Below are 21014 nucleotides of genomic sequence, written 5' to 3' on the forward strand. Positions count from 1 at the left end.
GGGGAGGCATATACATGGAGGGACACAAACCTCTACAGGCTAGACAATGGCACTCTGACTACCATTAGGTATCGGAATGAAATCCTTGGACCCATTGTCAGACCCTATGCTGGTGCAGTGGGTCCTGGGTTCCTCCTGGTGCATGACAATGCGTGGCCCCATGTAGTGAGAGTATGCAGCCAGTTCCTGGAGGATGAAGGAAATTATACCATTGAATGGCCCCCACGCTTGCCTGATGACCAGGTTGCACCTCAGTATGTTCAGGAGCTCAGTGATGCCCTGGTCTAAATCTGGGAGGAAATACCCCAGGACACCAACTGTCGTCTCATTAGGAGCATGCCCCGACGTTGTACAAGCACACGGGGGTCATACAAACTACTGAGAACCATTTTGAGCTGCTGCAGTGAAATTTTAGCAAAATGGACCAGCCTGCTGCATAATTTTTTCACTTTGATTTTCGGGGTATCTTTGAATTCAGCCCTCTGTAGGTTGATCATTTTCATTTCCATCAAACGATGTGGCACCCTTTCCTTCCTAACACATTATCCAGTCCATATTAGTATAGATACCCAGCATATTTTTCCCCATTGAGATCAAAAATGTTTTCAAAGTCTTCCTTTAATCTTTTTGAGCATTGTATTTATGCACAGCAGCGTTGGGGAGTATGTGTCCCCTTCTACTAATATGGGCCCAAGTTTCCGATAAACTACTGAATTATATAGCTTCACTAAGAAAATGACATTCAGAAATTCAGTTATAGGAATTACAGGTTGCAAGCATTTCTCTTGCCCTTTATTAAAGAATGGCAGGATCTGTATAGCTGTTTAACGCTTTTTCTTTTTTTGTGCCCTGGGTCTCATAAGTGAACCTCGTTCGTTCTTTTGTGAATGCTTGGCGATAAAGGTTCTGGCCGGCCATTGCTAAGCAACAACTTCTTATCAATGCCACAAAGGCGTCATGGATGCAAAATCCATTTTGAGATTCTACCGAGATCCTCAGAAAGCTGCAGAATTCTTAGAACTGTCATTACTTTTTGCAAACCTCCCCGCTAGGAAGCCACATTTAATGGCATCATTACCGACAGACTAATGACAGGATTAAGCACACTATAAAACAAGCACATTAATATCTCGCTCTGTGTGTACTCTGCGCTTGCACACAGTTATAAAGTAAACTCTAGCCCTTCCATTAAAGCGGGAGCCAAGCCTTGTTATCAGCAATGAGATTAGGTCGTATCAACCACTTTCCAGATTGTATAATGCCGGATCAGTGCGATGGCTGCAAGATGGCGACCCCCCCCTCTCTTCCCCGCACGTTCAAAGATGCGTATCTGCGTGAACCTTCACTTGGGTGCGAAATGGGCCTGTTTACTTAGGACATCATTTCACATAGCTCTGCAATGGAAGCTGTCATACCGATGAGAAAATCCACCCCACACCAATTCACAGGAGAGCAGTAATCATATGCAAGGCTCACTAGTTTTATAGCTTTTTTTCCTCCTGGATAGTGTGCCCATAACAGGAGGATAATACAACAGATAGATCTAAAAATGACCCATTAGAGGTGTTTTTATGTATATTTAAAATCGGACATCGATTGAGCGCAGCAAAAATGTTATTTCAGAGCGATGAGCAACAGACAATGACGGTTTCAATCAGCCTTAGTCATTTGGTTGTGGCAGAAAAAATATTGACTGAGGATCAACTGATGGCGCTTTACACTCTGAATGGTCGATCTACTACCTTGTATGGCCGATTTTTTTTCCCGCCACAACCGAACTTGGGTCGATCAAAACCCTCATCATCGGTCACGTATCGCTCGGCCATGCCATTTTTTTCTTGATTGATATCCAATTTGATCGTTGACAGACCCAATCAGGACAGGGGCTTTTGGAGAGGACTAGGGGCAAGCCTCCTACCCACTGATTATGGCCCATGTAGAGAGCAGATCATTCTGTAATGATGGACAACCACGTGATGAATGCTAAGAGCGAGGCTTGGATTACTTCTCTGAATAAAGGACAATAAAGGCTTCCCTTCTGGAGTGGATGGAAAGGTGTAATAGTAATCTTGTACAGATTATTGGTCAGAGGAAATATGGTGGCACTCCTGCAAACTGGGCTGGAGAAGCTCCTTCACTTGGAACAGAAATATTTATCAACCATATCCCTCAAGAGATCTACTCATTTTACCGGAACATTGTATGAATTTGTCTCATAGACTGTTGTGGGCTGTTGCCGGCCAGTCTGAGGTGGGGTGGGATCACTGTTTGTTATGTGTGTCTCTCCCACTGTGTGTCTTCTAGGTGTGAATTCCCATTGTTATTTGAGTTAAAGCAGTTGTAAATCGCTGAAGAATACAAAAAACCCCAAGAAAACATGTAAGACAATGGCATAATGGTATACATCGCATACTAGCAGATTATGAAATACTTACCTTAGAACAAAGCCCTCCAGCGGCACCTGCTCACCGCTGAGACAGGTGACATCCGGTGTTTCTTCAGGGTTCTCACAGCGTCGGGAGCTGCCGTTTTCAGCACGGGCTCTGAAGGTCCAGCACTGTAAGCTGAACCCTTAGAGCAGTGGTTCTCAACTCCGGTCCTCAGGACCCACTAACAGGCCAGGTTTTATGTATTACCTTGGGAAGATGCAGACTAGAATACTGCAATCACTGAGCAGCAAATGATATCACCTGTGATGTATTTCAGTTATCTTGCAAACCTGGCATGTTAGTGGGTCCCGAGGACCGGAGTTGAGAACCACTGCCTTAGAGCGAATGTGCCGATGATGTCATCAGCTGCATGCACGCTGAATATCTCCTAAACCGTGCAAGTTTAGGAGATATTCATAGTACCTACAGGTAAGCCTTATTTTAGGCTTACCTGTAGGTAAAAGTGGTGTAACAGTTTACAACCACTTTAATTGAGTAACCTATCGTTTCTGTCTGTTGGCTAATTTTTGGAGGTTCTTGTGATGGGATTAGCCTTGTGTCAGTTCTACCTCGTTATCTAACCATTGTGTGAGGTTTTGGGTAAATATGTGGTTTTATTGTTCATGTGGTGACTGACCTACTTTTGAAGTGTATAATAACCTGTATTTTTGTTCAACAAACAGTCATTCCTTTTGACTGGTAAAGGGCTGGTATTAGCTCTCAGTCTGCTTGAACGCTTTGGAGGGCAGGAGGCACCATTTGGCTGAAACACCTAAGCAGGGTGCCAAGCGGTTCGGCCACAATAGTTTTATTCCCATAAGGGATAAACAGTGAAATATTAACTTTACTTTGGTATGAACTTTTTAAACCCTGCCTGCCTGCCCGGCGTCCCTTTAAATAGTTCTGAACGTCCGTGGTGGCGGGAAAGATCGCTGATCATGTGGACTGGATTGGCTGTCACAATGGTCACACGATCTGGAGCCAGTTCTGCCAGCTACCAATCATTAGTTGGGACCGAGAGCTGTCTTCGACAGTGGTTTCTGTGCTAGGGGCACGCAGCTAGGGCACTAGAAAAATCACATTTGTGTTACGTGGGCGGCAACAGGTTAAAATAGAGACCAGTAGAGACAATAGATCACCGACACCTTGGTCAAATGCAGCAGGACATCAGCTTTATTAAGACATCGGGTGTGCAGCACAAACAGTCAACGTGTTTCCGCCATAGCGGCCTTAATCAGCCATGAGTAAGGCTGAATGGTAGAAACGTGTTGATTGCTGCATGCACTGATGTTTTAATAAAGCTGATGTCCTCCTGCATTAGACCAAGGTGCCGGTGATCTTTCTTCTCTACAGTTCTTTAGTGGACCACAATCTGTGCCTGAGCCCTGGTCGTCCAGTCACGAATGCATAATTTGGGAGGTAATAGCGCTGTTATTTGGGAGGTAATAGCGCTGTTATTTGTTCTTAAAAAAAACCACAGGCCAGGTTTGCTTTAATGTGCAGTTATGAAAGTTTGATGTTCGCCTAATAAAACACTAAAGCCTCCTGCTTTTGTGTTAACCAAAAATTTTGCATTTTGGAACTGTCGCCAAGGTTGGTTTTGCTCCTTCTGTCATGTTTACAAGCTAAATTTATACATACAACCAATATATGTTGTAAATTGCTATTTATACCCTGAAAATCCCATCTGTGCTGTTCAACTTCCCCATTCTCACGACCACATCTCCTTTCAAGAACACGGTTTTGCTGTTTTAAGCCTCCTGTGGGTTATCTTGAAATGCGGCGCATATGCATAAATTATCAGCCCTAACATCGCTTACAACATACAGTTAAAGAGTCACGGCGTCAGCTGTCCAAAACATTGAACACAACAAGGAATGGTCATTAAAACAAAATTCGATGGAGGAGACTGGAGGGTTTCTCCTGTACAATTAGGATGTATTGATGGTAGCAAGGACTCTTAAATAACTGTCATGGGTGGATATAGGTCAAGCTATTGGCCATTCTGCAATTTCAAATTAGATTTAAAATACATTATGCCCCATTCTAATATACCCCCCTCCACTATATATACACACAAAATCAATTTTATTTATTTTTTTTAAAATAATTGTTTTTTCAATTTGACCCACCCCATGCGTTGATCTAGGTAAGAATGGCATGTCAGCCTCCTCCTGATGTACAGACGCTACATATCTCTTGAGGCATCAGCTTCCCCACAGCACAGGAAAAACGTCTGGGGCTGCATCATCAGGGGGCCGACTGCAAGAACAAGGAAGGTAAGGCCAGCTTCCGATGATGAAGAAAACAAAGATGGCGGCATGGGACAGGACATGCAGCAGAATAGCAGGAGAGAAAAGGACAATGCAAGATTCCTGGAGCTTAAGAACCAAGGATTATCCCAGATAACTGCGCATTAATGTTAAGTGGCACCCCCCCCCCCCCCCCCACCTTTGCCCTTCCTGTTGGTCCCCCGCCAACACTCCTGTCCCCTTCTCTGTCCAGTGCCCCCATAGGAAGCCTCTTCCGATAGAGGCACTCCCGAGTCCCGCCGCTGACACAGACAGCGGACTAAGCCCCACTCCCTCATCACTGCCTTTTGACAGCACTGGGAGCCAATAGCTCCTGGTGCCCCAGCAAAGCCAGCGAGATGCGGAAGTGAGGGGAGAGAAGAGCTGCAGATGTGCACCGCACTGGATCAAATGAGGACTCGGGTAAGTAAAAACGGGGGTAAGGGGAGATGCTGAAGCCTAAACATTTTTTATATTAATACAAGGAATGCATAAAAGTAAAAAATTAGGCTTTAGAACCACTTTAAGTATTATGCTATGTGTAACTATGGCTTACACTATGTATATAGAATGTAAATAGCAACAAACTACACACAGAAACAAGATTACATTAGCACACACTGATAATACCCATTACCTTAAAGAAAATCTCACCATGTGTAAAGTGCCAGGGCCCCCCCCACAACCCAACCACCACCTGACCCTCTGAAGAGGCAGACTAGCTGAGCTCCACAGGGATTTTGCTTTTTAGGATTATCCAAGCTGTCCCAGCATGCCAGATTTTAATATTGCTCAGTCTTTTGTTCCGCTATTTGAACTCTTGGCATTTGGCATATTATCTACTTGACTACTAAGAGCTGCAGAAATGTAATGGTGAACTGAAGATTTTTATTTTCTATTTTTTTTTTTTTTAGGGCAGCAGTCTAAGACTAGATACCGAACGAATGGCCATGAATTACCTTTCTCATTTTCCTTTGAGTAGATCTGAGGGGCCCACACCAATCACTCTACAGTAAAGGGCAATAAGCAGCTTTAGACTCAGTGATACAATTTTTTTGTCTTTTGAAAACCTAATGTTTCAATCAAAAGCGTGTATTTTCAGGTTGACCTATACATTGCATTCAACCTCCTCCCGCCCGCCGTATAAACAAAATGACAGCGGGCGGGATGTGCTCTTGTTCTGGGGCGACGTCATATAACGTCGTGCGGTCTCACCGTGATCACACACCCTCTAGGACGCGGCGCAGCCCCGATCACTGTAAGGAGCCTGCTTCACAGGGATGAGAAACGGACAGATCTCTCCCTTTGTACAGAGCTCTGTGTTGTTTACCAACACACAGCTCTGGGCAGTGATTGCACGCAGCTGATCAGCAAGTCCTGGCTGTGAATCATTGGCTGGCTCCCGCTGCGTACAATCATAGCAGGCGCAGGGTGTGTGGTACGCCCTGGAAGTTGGTAGCCACACACGAGTACGTTGCTTTGCCCACAGCTGCCGCTCACCCGTAGTACATGCGTGCGGGCGGTTGGCAAGTGGTTAAATCAACTGCTGAAAGTACTTCAAAACTGGAGTTTACTATCACCTTAAAGTGACTATATACAGGCCTGGCAATGGTCACTCCAAGTCAAGCACTGTATCCTGGGAGGTGGTCATATTCTCCCCATACTCAGAAGTACCATGTATTTCAGGGAGCTTGCAAAGGGGGGTTTCAGTGGGTAGAGGGTTGGCATGTCAAGAGAACCTGTCACTTTTTTCAAAATAGCACATTCTCTTCCAGGCCCACTGTTGGTCTGGGTACCTGATGAAAAAGCTATCTGGTGTACTTCAGCAGTGGGCAAACAAGACAAATACTTCTATATGCCATGAACGAGAGCTCTCCAGTAACATCAGCCCTACCCCACCATAGGCTTGACAGGCTATATTCTCACAAACCCTGGGTGCAGCTCTCAGATTGGTTTGATTACCTGCATTTGCTGTGTCAGATCATAAATACATAAGATAAAAACAATTGTAAAACACCTTGCTCAGCATTTAGGAAGACAGATACAGTATCTCACAAAAGTGAGTACACCCCTCACATTTTTGTAAATATTTTATTATAACTTTTCATGTGACAACACTGAAGAAATGAGACTTTGCTACAATGTAAAGTAGTGAGTGTACAGCTTGTATAACAGTGTAAATTTGCTGTCCCCTCAAAATAACTCAACACACAGCCATTAATGTCTAAACCGCTGACAACAAAAGTGAGTACACCCCAATTATGCCCAATTAGCCATTTTTCCTCCCCGATGTCATATGACTCGTTAGTGTTACAAGGTCTCAGGTGTGAATGGGGAGCAGGTGTGTTAAATTTGGTGTTATCGCTTTCACTCTCTCATACTGGTCACTGGAAGTTCAACATGGCATCTCATGGCAAAGAACTTTCGGAGGATCTGAAAAAAAGAATTGTTGCTCTACATAAAGATGACCTAGGCTATAAGAGGATTGCCAAGACCCTGAAACTGAGCTGCAGCAAGGTGGCCAAGACCATACATCGGTTTACCAGGACAGGATCCATGCAGAACAGTCCTCACCATGGTCGACCAAAGAAGTTGAGTGCACGTGCTCAGCGTCATATCCAGAGGTTGTCTTTGGGAAATAGATATATGAGTGCTGCCAGCATTGCTGCAGAGGTTGAAAGGGTGGGGGGTCAGCCTGTTAGTGCTCAAACCATACGGCGCACACTGCATCAGATTGGTCTGCATGGCTGTTGTCCCAGAAGGAAGCCTCTTCTAAAGATGATGCACAAGAAAGCCCGCAAACAGTTTGCTGAAGACAAGCAGACTAAGGACATGGATTACATGCCTACAGTCAAGCATTGTGGTGGGAGTGTCATGGTCTGGGGCTGCATGATTGCTGCCGGCACTGGGGAGCTACAGTTCATTGAGGGAACCATGAATGCCAACATGTACTGTGACATACTGAAGCAGAGCATGATTCCCTCCCTTCAGAGACTGGGCCGCAGGGCAGTATTCCAACATGATATCGACCCCAAACACACCTTCAAGACAACCGCTGCCTTACTAAAGAAGCTGAGGGTAAAGGTGATGGACTGGCCAAGCATGTCTCCAGACCTAAACCCTATTGAGCATCTGTGGGGCATCCTCAAATGGTAGGAGGAGGATCGCAAGGTCTCTAACATCCACCAGCTCTGTGATGTCATCATGGAGGAGTGGAAGAGAACTCCAGTGGCAACCTGTGAAGCTCTGGAGAACTCCATGCCCAAGAGGGTTAAGGAAGTGCTGGAAAATAATGGTGGCCACACAAAATATTGACACTTTTGGGCCCAATTTGGACATTTTCACTTAGGGGTGTACTGACTTTTGTTGCCAGCGGTTTAGACATTAATGGCTTTGTGTTGAGTTATTTTGAGGGGACAGCAAATTTACACTGTTATACTGTACACTCACTACTTTTTACATTGTAGCAAAGTGTCATTTCTTCAGTGCTGTCACATGAAAAGATAAAATAAAATGTTTACAAAAATAACAAAAATATGAGTGGTGTACTCACTTTTGCAAGATACTATATGTGCAAAGACTACAGAAAATCAACTGCGGAGACTTCTGTGGGGGTTGTATAGTCTCTGTGGTTGCTCACTTTCAGAATTACAGCTATACAATGAGCAAAGTCCACCGAGCAGGCTGCAAATAATTCAAAGGTTGCAATATATAGGAACCATTGCAAAGTACTAAACCCCTGCAAACCTCAGACATGAAATATGAACAAAGAATATCCCTCTATAGTGTGTACTTGTCTCTATCCAGAGCACCAAGTGTCATGTATGTCTGCTGCTTCATTCCTCTGTCATCAGCATAAATTACTTCTGACAAGTTTCCAGGACTCCAAGAGAAAAAAGGTGACAAGGAGATCTCCAGCACACAGCCTGTGATTGACAGCCACAGCTCTGTTCCTGTGTGCAGGGAGGTGTGTCACTTCCCTCCAATCAGCTCCCAGAGCTCTCCTCACTGAACTCTGCAGTGTGTAGTTTCAGCTCTCCACCCACTTTTTTCTGACACCTCAGACAAGAAGTATAAATTCTGGACTTTGAAAGGATGTAGAGGAGACCTCAGTTAAACAGGTACAACTAATGTAGGAGGATTTGTGTCATCTCTGTATATCACCTGAGGCCAGTCATTTCACTGGGTATATGTAAGCGTTTACAACTACTTTAAAGTGGACTTTCCCCCTCCCGAGGAAGATCCCACCTCTCCACCCTTGCTCAGGCAAAATAGGGCAATTTGTTTTCTTTTATTTACATTTTTTTTGTATGGAATGTTTGCCTCCCCCCACTTCCTATGCATGTCTTTTGCCTTAGGCCCATGGTGCCTCCTGTGATATGTACTTCAAATATTCTGGGAGGCATAGGCTTTAATTGAAGAACAGGAAGATGGGGCGGGCCTATTGGCATGTCATCGAGATGCCCACCCGCTGAACCCGGAAGAGCCGGTGGGTCTCTCGAATGAACATGGCGACGCGGTATGGAGCTGTGGCTGGGAATGAGATGATCCCAGAGGGTCAATGCTGGATCCATTGGATGGGTGAATATCTGAAATGTGCCGATACCACCATCAGGTAAGTGGGGGGAAAAAATGGAGAGGTCGGCTGGAGTTCCTATTTAAGGCCTCCCTTATATAGCACATGCAGATAAAACTGTGCTGTACCACAGTCACCATGTTCCATGAACCAATTCGCTTAAAGCGTTTGTAAAGGTGTTTTTTTTTTTTTTTAAAAAATAACAAACATGTTATACTTACCTTCACTGTGCAGCTCGTTCTGCACAGAGTGGCCCCGAACCTCGTCTTCTGGGGTCCCTCGGCGGCTGTTTCAGCTCCTCCCCGCAAGCATTCACCACCTTAATGCGAGCTCCCTCGCACGGTGGTGAGTGCTTGCGGGCGCGCTCCCGTGATACAGCCGGCGGCTATAGCCGCTCGCTGTATCACTCGGCCCCGCCCCCCGGCGCGCCGCGTCATCGGATGTGATTGACAGCAGCGCGAGCCAATGGCTGCGCTGCTTTCAATCCATCCACTGCAGCCAATCAGCGGCCAGGGTGAGCGGAGGAACAGATGTCGGGAACGCGAAGCTGACTTTCGAGGCGTCAGGTAAGTAAAACGGGGGGGCTGGGGGCGGCGGTTCTGTCAGAAGTTTTTTCACCTTAATGCATAGAATGCATTAAGGTGAAAAAATTTTTACCTTTACAACCCCTTTAACTTTCTACTTCATGCCCACTGGCACACTTCAAGTTATGAACTAACCAACCATTAAACCACAACAACTCTTGTCCTTTGTTTTGTACTTGGAATACTGCCAACTCTACCGAAACCTGACTGGCCCGGTCTTATCTTACTGGACAGTAAGAATTAAAGAAGGAATCTGATTGGCCGACACAGGTACCAAGAACAGATCTTTTTTTGTTTGAGAAAAGAGGCCCAACATGAGGAATGTTCGATCTAAACTAATTTAGAGAGAAAAAAAAAAAAGCTATATTCCAGTGATTAGCGAACCTTGGCTTATTGTGCCCACTCTGAGCTCGTTAGTCTTCGAAAAAATCAAACAAGGTCACGTTAATTAGCCACACAGAAAGCAAGATTATAGCAGAGTATTATAATGGAAATAAATGGAGGGGGTTGAGTGGGAGTCTTTCAGAATAGCAGTGAAAGCAAACACCATCATACAATTCAACAATCATGTCCTTCACAGTGAGGACAAAGCACAGTATTGTCTCCAACTGGCACTTAAAGAGGACCCAGAAGTACTCAGCGTAGCCGTCCACATACGGGCACTTATGCGCTTAAGCGCATCAAACACATCAAAGGGCACAAAGGGCGCAAAAACAAATAAGTGCAAACTTTTACAGGCACACACAAGTGGCCATCTTCAAGCTAAACTCGGGTCAGCTAATAAAAATCCCTTTTTGGTAGCTTGCCCTACCCCCGCCCCTCATATAGTTCTAATGCTGGTTTAGTCCGAGGGCATGTAATAGACCAGTGGCCTCCAAACTGCAGCCCTTTGTTTGCTTTTATCGGGCCCTTGGAGCATTATTCCATCCACTGTTGCTGACATAGTTCCTGCTACTGACACCAATGATGGGGTACTATTCCTCCCATTGACACCAATGATGGGGCACTATTCCTCCCATTGACACCAATAGTGGTGCACTATTCCTTCCATTGACACCAATGATGATGTACTATTCCTTCCATTGATACCAACAATGGGGCACTATTACTCCCCTTAATACCAATCATTGTTTACTCCCAGTGACACAAGGACATTTTCTTCTCCCAGTGGCCACGCTGTGGCCCCCTAAAGTTTGAAGGACAGTAAACAGGCCCTATGTTTGGAAACTCCTATAACAGACACAGTTACTTACCTAATACGTGCTCCTGTAGGCTTCCTTCTTGTTGGACAACTGGTCCCACAAAGCATAACTCTTTGCTAACCGTGTGGCAGCCCCCTCGTGATGTCATCACATACAATGCAGGACCAATAGAGCTACCTCAAGGGGATTTATTTATCAGCTGACTGGAGTTAAGCTTTAATGAAGATGTATTAATCCATCAGGTTTTTTAAAGGACAACGGAGGTATTCCACACAAATACTAGGAACTTTAAAGCAGAGTTCCACCCAGAAATGGAACTTCCACTTTTCGTAAACCTCCCCCCCTCTGGTGTCACATTTGGCACCTTTCAGGGGGGAGGGGGGAGCAGATACCTGTCTAATACAGGTATTTTGCTCCCACTTCCGGGCATAGATAGCTGAGACACTCGCGGGTATCTACGCCACTTCCAAGGCCTTCTCCGTCCCCCCCGCTGTCTTCTAGGAGACACACAGGTCCCAGAAGACAGCAGGGACCAGTGGGATCATGCAGCGTGAGTCACGCATGCGCATAGGGAACCAGGAAGTGACGCCGGAAGGCTTCACTTTCTGAATCCCTTACCGAAGATAGCGGCGCCTCCTCCCGAGAGACGAGGGACGGGTTGGCTTCGGGTGCCGATATCGTGGGCGCCCTGGGCAGGTAAGTGTCCATATTTTAAAAGTCAGCAGATGCAGAATTTGTAGCTGCTGACTTTAAAAAAATAAAAATTAGGCGGAACTCCGCTTTAAATAGATAATGCCCCTGAACTGCAGGGCGATACGTGCTAACCACTTGGCTAACTTAATGCTTAGCTTCAATTTGCAAAAAAAATGCCTTTATCACCCACCCCAGCCTCTGCTAAATTTACAATTTTTTTTTTGGTCTCTCTAAATAACATTAATCTTGCTTTAGAAGTACAGTTAAGTGACCTTTTAAGACAAAACTAGAATTCTTAGACTGGTTGGGCCCTGGATGGAGACTAATGGTTCCTAAATGCCCCTATAGTCATTGAGGCATGCTGGTGGGGGCAGGTAGCAGCATCAAGAATTGGCATAACTGTATACTGGTCAGTTATCTGCAATGGGTATTACCAGATGAGTTTTGGTTAACAGAAGTAATGGCCATTGCTAGTAGAGTAAAAAAAGCAGCCGGCAATATTATTACCAACATTGCTCAGCCCTGAAACGCTAAAAAAAAAGAAACATTGTTTATTTTTGTATATTTCTGTTTCTTCATCTGCAGACCAAAGGGATGCACAAATGTTCCTCTGTTTAACCCCTTAATAACCCTTAATTTACTCTAATCAGCCTTAATTAACTCCCTATTCTCCTCCATTTAATTATTATTTTCCTGCTTTTTTTTTTCTTTTGTTCACGTCTATTTTATAAACGATAAACAACTAAAACTTTTTTTTGTTTGCTTTGTTAGTGAAAATTTTTACACATATATATTAACATATATTTACACATTTCACATTGAAAAAGCGCTAAATTAAAAAAAAAAAAAAACCTATTTATTTCATTTGCAAATAACTTTTCAATGCTTTGTACCATTGCTGACAGCTGAAGTTAAAACAAAACAGTTGTGGTAGGTATCGGTAATTGGTATCGGCGAGTACTAAAATAAAAGTATCGGTACTTGTACTCATTGTAAAAAAAATGGTATCGGTGCATCCCTACTATAAATGAGGTTTAATGCCCCGAAATACACAAAAATATTTGTAAAAAATATAACATAGAATGTGAAAGATTGAGAAATGCACTTAAAATTAGAGGAAGGACTGAAACAAAGGGCACTAGGGCAAGGTTTACCTATTGACAGATATAATCATCACCTAAACACGTACATTTATGTAGGTATATACCATTTGTGTTCTGAAGAGAAAAATTTAGGAAAAAGTGCAAGGCCACAAGCTGCCATTCCCAGAAGTTCCCATGAAAAGGACAAGTGGATATCACTAACCTCGGTAGAAGATGTAGGTGTCTCCTTATTCTCCATGTTGGAACAAGCTTGTCCTATGCTGTCTGTACAAGAACCTGCCAACAAATTTGCTAACTTTAGTCCTTGTCACACTGGAAACCACCCAACCCTATCAAGGAGATGGGGAACTCCATCAACGTAAATGAGGGAAATTCTACCAAGATCCTATAGTATTGTCAACCTGGACGTTTTCAGTGTAAAACTGAGCCAATCAGCACACATACCTTTGAAACTTTTCTTTCTCTTTCAGAATTTTCTAACATGTTCCCATTTCTGGTAAATGGCCTTTCTAAAGAATGGCACCACCTCTACAAAGCACAGCATTAGCCATGTTTGAAGACCACCAAGTGCACTACGCTGAACAATTCCAGCAGCTCTGTATGACAACTGGACAGGGTGATGTATTAAATATGAGAATGTTAAAGATCTTTGTTTGAGAAAGCGTTGTGCCTAGCACCAAACATGTCGGGATGGAACTTGTTTCTGCTGGCTATTTAAAGGAAGAATTTTATTTTGCAGCTCTGTGTGCGGCATTTTAAAGGTTGTAACATGGTTTCAGATTCCATGTTTCTACTTAAAAAGCAAGTACTTGCAATGCAAAGCCCCTACCACATACATCTCCCAAGCCATTAAAAAGGCAACTGAGCTATCTGCCATTACCGCTTATGGTGCATCCTTTAGAAGAATCGTGGTCCCTTTAGCCTCTTCTCACCACAACCCTTCTGGGTTATACTTGAAGAAATGCTGCCAATCATAAGATGCAAGATATCTAGCTATTATGTACTGTAGGTCTTCTGGCTTTGCTATTTCTAAATCCCTGATATTGAAATGGAGAGCTGAAGCTAAAAACACACAGGGGTTGATTTACTAAAATTGGAGAATGCTAAATCTGGTGCAGCTGTGCATGGTAGCCAATCAGCTTTTAACTTCGGCTAGTTCAATTAAGCTTTGGCAAAAAACCCTGGAAGCTGATTGGCTTCTATGCAGAGCTGCAATTGATTTTGCACTCTCCAGCTTTAGTAAATCAACCCCATAGAATGAGCTATAAAGCACCTTATATGCTTCATCGGTTGGCATAAGACACATTTTGTTCCAATAGATCAGCTTTTGACTGCCCTGGGCTTCACTATTTTTTTTAATGTGCCACAGCAGAAAGGTGGGTGCAGGTTGTCTGTTAATACTTGCAGCGTTCAGATCCCATGCAAGCACTGTATATATCAGTCTGAGCGGTCTCTATAATCAGGTTCTGCTCAGATGCCTGACCAGCAGCTGGCTCAGCCTCTCAGCGCACTGCTGAGAGCCTGAGCCAGCTGCTCCTGCCCCCTGCACAGCCGGGCAGTTCAGTGAGTGCTGGAGGGGAAGAGCACAGAGCAACGACTGACAGTCATCGCTCTGTGCTTAGAGCCGACCTGAGAACGGAGCAGACGGCAGACTTTCATCGCTCAGTTCTCGGTATAGTCGGTGGGGGACCTGAAAGCCTACAGGTCAGGTCTGACAGTCTGGGGGGGGGGGGGGGGGGGCATACCCACCATGCAGTTAACTGACCTTTTCTGAGCAGACCTATTATTACTGGCACTTATGGCAATCATATTTCTTGATATACTGATGCAATCATCAAAATATGAAAAAGCAAGTGGGAAAAATAACTTCTGGATTAGGCCTCATGCACACTGAGTTTCTTGTAAAGATTGTTTATCCCTACAGGAGAAACTCAGTATTATAAACTCACCTAAGCTGCATTTTTTTCAAACCAGTTTAGGGGAATTAAACACAGTTTGGAGTTTGGGTGTTTATTGATTTCATTGCCCAGATTTTAATTTATTCTGGGCATTGAAATAAACACAGAAGTGCCAAACCCACCTAGCGTTTACACGCTTTTAACAGCGTTCAGCCGTTTTTGTGGTCAAAATTCCCTCTCCTGAAAGTGATTTTAGGGAGTTCATAACACATCCTCTAAACTCCCCTGCTACTAAACTTCCAAAAAAAGTCCATGTGTGCATGGACACCTAGGATAACGTAAAGGGAAGTTCAAGGGCAGGAAAAAAATACCACCTAAACTCACAAAAAGTTTAACAGCAGCAGTGTGCATGAGGCCTAAAGTTACAGTACAATATATAAAGTGTGCATATACAAATACATTATAGCTGCCTATGACAAACTATCTTATCAGCCAGCACATCATAAAGCAAGTCCCGAGCAGAGAATGCTAGCACAGCAATTTACAACATTACATCTTCCTGTGGTTTGTTAAACCATGGAATGCAATCACAATATACAGCAATGTGACATTTGGTTTTCACTTATACTTGACAAAACAAGATATACGTTCTTGAAATTGACAGCATCAAGCTTCCTCCCTGCTACAACACCACATAAAATGAACGTGAGCCTGACGCTCATGTTATATGTCAATCGCACTAAGCTGATGTGGCTAAATTAACGGTTAGTGCCCAACTTCGTGATGCTCTTCTATTGTCAGTGGAAGCACGAAAGAGATTTCCACCATAAAGTAAAATCTCTGGTAGGACTCTGACTCCACAAGAGAATGACATCAACAAGAACGTCCCTTCCACCCCCTGACAAAATGTTTCTCATAGAGAATCACTTTATTTGTCTGGCCGCATATCACTACCAGATTTCACCACCAGGTGCCATTACAGAAAAAAAAAAAAATACAAACTCCTATGACCTAATTAAAACTGGCTACTAAAGCGTGGTACACACTACTAGTTTTTTTTCCGTTCAACGCTCCGGTCAGCACTCTCAGCCATTGGCTTTTTCGGTCATGACCCTTGGACAGAAGCCCACCGATTTCTGTCGGACCAGCTCCTGTATACACAAGCCAAAATTTCAGACAGTTTCTATCGGACTGGCTGAGGCCACCCGGCATACTAGGCTTAAAAGGGGTTGTCCCTTTCTATTATAATGCGAAAGGACCACAAGCATGTTAAATGGCAAACTAAACTAGAACCCCCCCCCCTTAAAAGGACTTACACTATTTTAGATTTTGAATATTTCAAATCCGATAAAACAGCAGCCCAGGAAAGCTGGCTCGATAAGGTGCCCTCCTTGTGTGGGTAAGGAAAGCCCTCAAACCCTGGCAAGTGCTTATCAATGCAGGAACCTCAACTTGGAAGGGGGCAGAGGTCCAGGTCAGAGCAAATTCTAGGATTTCAAAAGTGTGATCCCTGGTTCAGAAGTTTTTATACAAGTTAAAAATGTATATACAGTGTCTCACAAAAGTTAGTACACCCCTGACATATTTTGTAAATATTTAATTCCATCTTTTCATGTGACAACACTGAAGAAATGACACTTTGCTACAATGTAAAGTAGTGAGTGCACAGCTTGTATAACCGTGTAAATGTGCTGTCCCCTCAAAATAACTCAACACACAGACATTAATGTCTAAACCGTTGGCAACAAAAGTAAGTACACCCAAGTGAAAATGTCCAAATTGGGCCCAATTAGCCATTTTCTCTCCCAGGTGTCATGCGACTCGTGTTACAAGGTCTCAGGTGTGAATGGGGAGCAGGTGTGTTAAATATGGCGTTATCGCTCTCACTCTCTCATACTGGTCAATGGAAGTTCAACATGGCACCTCATGGCAAAGAACTCTCTGAGGATCTGAAAAAAAAGAAATGTTGCTCTACATAAAGATGGTCTGGGCTATAAGAAGATTGCCAAGACCCTGAAACTGAGCTGCAGCATTGTGGCCAAGACCATACAGCATTTTAACAGGACAGGTTCCACTCAGAACAGGCCTCGCTATGGTCGACCAAAGAAGTTGAGTGGACATGCTTAGCGTCAGATCTAGAGGTTTTTGGGAAATAGACGTATGAGTGCTGCCAGTATTGCTGCAGAGGTTGAAGGGGTGGGGGGGTCAGTCTGTCAGTGCTCATACCATACACCGCACACTGTATCAAATTGGTCTGCATGGCTGTCGTCCCAGAAGGAAGCCTCTTCTAAAGATGATGCACAAGAAAGCCTGCAAACAGTTTGATGAAGACAAGCAGACTAAGGGCATGGATTACTGGAACCATGTCCTGTGGTCTGATGAGACCAAGATAAACTTATTTGGTTTAGATGGTGTCAAGCGTGTGTGGCGGCAACCAGGTGAGGAGTACAAAAGGCAAGTGTGTCTTGCCTACAGTCAAGTATGGTGGTGGGAGTGTCATGGTCTGGGGCTGCATGAGTGCTGCCGGCACTGGGGAGCTACAGTTCATTGAGGGAACCATGAATACCAACATGTACTGTGACCTACTGAAGCAGAGCATGATCCCCTCCCTTCAGTGACTGGGCCGCAGGGCAGTATTCCAACATGATAACGACCCCAAACACAACTCCAAGACGACCACTGCCTTGCTAAAGAAGCTGAGGGTAAAGGTGATTGACTGGCCAAGCATGTCTCCAGACCTAAACCCCATTGAGCATCTGTGGGGCATTCTCCAACGCAAGGTAGAGAAGCGCAAGGTCTCTAAAATCCATCAGCTCCGTGATGTCGTCATGGAGGAGTGGAAGAGGACTCCAGTGGCAAACCGTGAAGCTCTGGTGAACTTCATGCCGAAGAGGGTTAAGGCAGTGCTGGAAAATAATGGTGGCCACACAAAAAATTTTACACTTTGGGCCCAATTTAAACATTTTCACTTAGGGGGGGTGTACTCACTTTTGTTGCCAGCGGTTTAGACATTAATGGCTGTGTGTTAAGTTATTTTGAGGGGACAGCAAATTTACACTGTTATACAAGCTGTACACTCACTACTTTACATTGTAGCAAAGTGTCATTTATTCAGTGTTGTCACATGAAAAGATATAATAAAATATTTACAAAAATGTGAGGGGTGTACTCACTTTTGTGAGATACTGTATATATAGGCACACTGTGGTGTCTTCTTTGCTGGGTTGCTATTAGATGAGAAGCTGAGTCCTCTTAAAAGAGCCATTCACCTTACCTGTATTTTTGAAGCACAACCATGATATGGCATTTGTGCGCTACCAATGACACACATGTCCTTTGAACTAAAGCCTTTGGCAAAGTGTCACCATGACTCTGCTTGCATCACTTTAGCTGCTAAGCAGGTGATGTCAGTCTGTGTTATATGTAAACCTGAAGCAGATGTCTCTGTACTCAAGTTAAAGGGCGGATCCACCTAGATAAACAGAATAAAAACACTATATGTACTATTCTATGCCTATAAAGTGCTGCACATACTTTTCAGCAGGGCATAAGAAGGCACTTTTTAGAACCAAGCAGCCTAATACTAAACCACCAGGTTATCTTTGTACCAAAATGCCAGCAGCCAGTGGAAAGCTTAAATCAGGCTTGCAACGGGAGTCTGGCACGGTAAGCCGATGGGTAGGAGAGGAATGTACTTGGCTGGGTAAACAGAGGGAGAGAGCTCAGAATGAGTATCACAATGATTGCAATATACACTGGTAGTAGAGGTGAACCGAATGGAAATGTTGGTGCCAAAATCAAAAATGCAGGATGCACTTTGCCGAAAACCGGAAACACCATTTTCGCCCGATATGTTTTGTTCACCAAAATTTCGGTACATCTCTAATTGGTAGTTCAAATACATGACTAAACACAAACCTGAACTTTGTTCATCCAGAGGCAGGGGTCTCCAAACTGTGGCCTGAGGGCAAGATGTGGCCCTTTACTAGCCTTTATCTGGCCCTTGGGGCACTATTCCCCCCACTGATGTGAAGCATTATTCCTGCCACTGACACAAACAATGGGGCACCATTTCTTCCACCGATACCAATGATGGGATACTATTCCTCTTACTAATAGGGGCACCACTCCTCCTCCTACTGACCACCAACCCTGAGACTATATTTATTCTCACTGATGCATTTTCTGCCCCTGCTGGCCATAAGCTGGCCCTCCTAAAATTTGAAGGACAATAAACCGGGTCTTTGAAAAGTTTGGAGCTATACTACAACCGTCTGCAACATCTGTCCACTGGACAAGAAACAGCAGCAAGTCCTGATGCTATACTGTACAGTTAGAGGTTTCCATACCTGTCATTCTATATATAACAAACATTTTTTTCAGTGGTCAGGTTTAAAAGTGCTTCTGAACATCCTTGTTTTCTACCATGAATGTGGTCATTCTGCCATTGTTCCCTCTTTGCAATAGAAACAAGTTTTATGCCACTTATAGAAGGTCATGAGTCTGCCTATAGTTGGCAAAAGCTTCTACATGTGCTGCAAGACAAAAGTTTCCTTTTCTAAAAATCAGAATGACCACAGAAGTTACCTTTCATGGCAGAAAGTATGGATGTTCAGAAGCACTTACTTTTAAACCCGACCACAGAAAAAAAAAACATGGCGGCCTGCTTATTATAAATGGAGAAATTCAGTACCATGCCATGGCACAGGCCTTTGACATGCCCCAAAATGTGTTGGATGTTGAAGATTCTTTGACTATTGCTCTGCTATACAGCAAATACCAATCAAGCCTCGCTCTCTTGACAATCACACCCAACCCCCCCGCCGCGTGGCCCTGCCCCTATCAGGCCATGGAGCGGCAACGGTCCGCGTCCTGGGGGTTGGAGAGCTCTGCTTTAGAGGGCTATGTTACTATTTTAGCATTAGTTTGTAGATGGTTTCTATCACAGTTGAGTGGGCTGTGGTGTCCCAGATTTGGAACCAACCAGTGGTGTCAATTTGCCTTTGTAGGCAGAGTGCTTTATAAAATTACATTTATTCTGTTGACAACTCACTATAAAGAGAAACTTTTTGCAAGTTTTTCATTGGATCATTTACCTATACTTGCACACGGTACTGATGCTTGAACATCAGTATTCCTGGCCAAAATTCCTTGTGCTAACTTTGTGAGTATTTGCATGTACATGCATAAAATAAACTCTAGCTCTCAGAATGGAATAAAAAAAAAAAAAAAAAAAAAAAAGAAGTATAGGAATGTTTTCTTTTTTCTTGAATCATACTTACCTAGGTGGATGCAGCATCAGTCCGATGCTGCATCTAAAGCCGGCTCTAAGACTGAGAACCGAGCGATCAAACACAGCTGATCGCTTGTTCTCAGAGCTCCCTGAGCACCCATGCTCACTGGAGCGCTGGGGAGGGGAGCAGCTGCCTCAAGCTCTCAGCGGCTCGCTGTCCAGGCATGTGGGTGGATCCCAACCATATGATCGCAATGTTACCCGAGCCTGTGATGTCAGCCCGCTGTCTGCTAAAAACGGACTGCATTCCTCAGAAGTACAGCCAAACAAGCTTTGGCTGTACTTCTTCTTTAAAGCGGAGTTCTGCCAAATTTTTTTGTTGTTGTTTTAATAACCACTCACTCACCTGTCCCATGGTCCAGCGATGCAGGGAGGGAGGGGGGAAGAGATGAACTTCCTTCCGGCGCCGCAGAGCCCAGGAGGAAGTGGGAGCTGGATGTCTCTAAAAAAGAGGGTATCCGTTCCCCCCAAAAAAATGACATGCCAAATTTGGCATGTTAGGGGGTCACCTAATCTTAAAGTGGAAGTTCCATTTATGGGTGGAACTCCGCTTTAAGCCCTTTAAATTACCTCTATACACGCGTACATTACTGACTGGCAACTCAAATTTCTGTCTTTTATTTTTTTCACTCATCTATACGCGCTTCTGTGTATAGACACACTGAAAACAATGTGCTGCATTTAGATCAGTAAAAAAATAAATATAAGCCTGAATGCCTAAAAATGCTGAGTTTTTAGGTAGCAGTGTGCAAGAGGCCTTACTTAAATTTAAACATACCTGCTCTTCCATATTTTCATTACATTTCAAAAAAAGATCTGTAAAATTCCATCAAACTGTGCTAAATTCCATTTAACTGCGGTCCTTTACACTGCCTGCAGTTACACTTCAAGTTCAACCAAGATAAGGAAGTGGTTAATTAAAAAAGCAGAAGCCACAAGAGAGAA

The 21014-nt window shown here is 44.0% G+C and overlaps 1 protein-coding gene across 3 annotated transcripts in view; it reads right to left on the bottom strand.

Annotated features, from left to right (window-relative positions):
* Window positions 1–21014, bottom strand: part of SESN3 (sestrin 3) — a 180980-nt gene that overhangs the window by 98284 nt on the left and 61682 nt on the right. The window contains exon 2 of one of the 3 annotated variants that reach the window (XM_073613027.1): window positions 13081–13154. The exons of the other annotated variants lie outside the window; for them this stretch is intronic. Coding sequence (XP_073469128.1) covers window positions 13081–13116 — 36 coding nt within the window. The 5' untranslated portion in view covers window positions 13117–13154. The remainder of the gene's footprint in view (window positions 1–13080; window positions 13155–21014) is intronic. 3 annotated transcript variants of the gene reach the window in all.

The sequence above is a fragment of the Aquarana catesbeiana genome, linkage group LG02 (assembly GCF_042186555.1).
Source record: "Aquarana catesbeiana isolate 2022-GZ linkage group LG02, ASM4218655v1, whole genome shotgun sequence".
Lineage (NCBI taxonomy): Eukaryota > Metazoa > Chordata > Amphibia > Anura > Ranidae > Aquarana > Aquarana catesbeiana.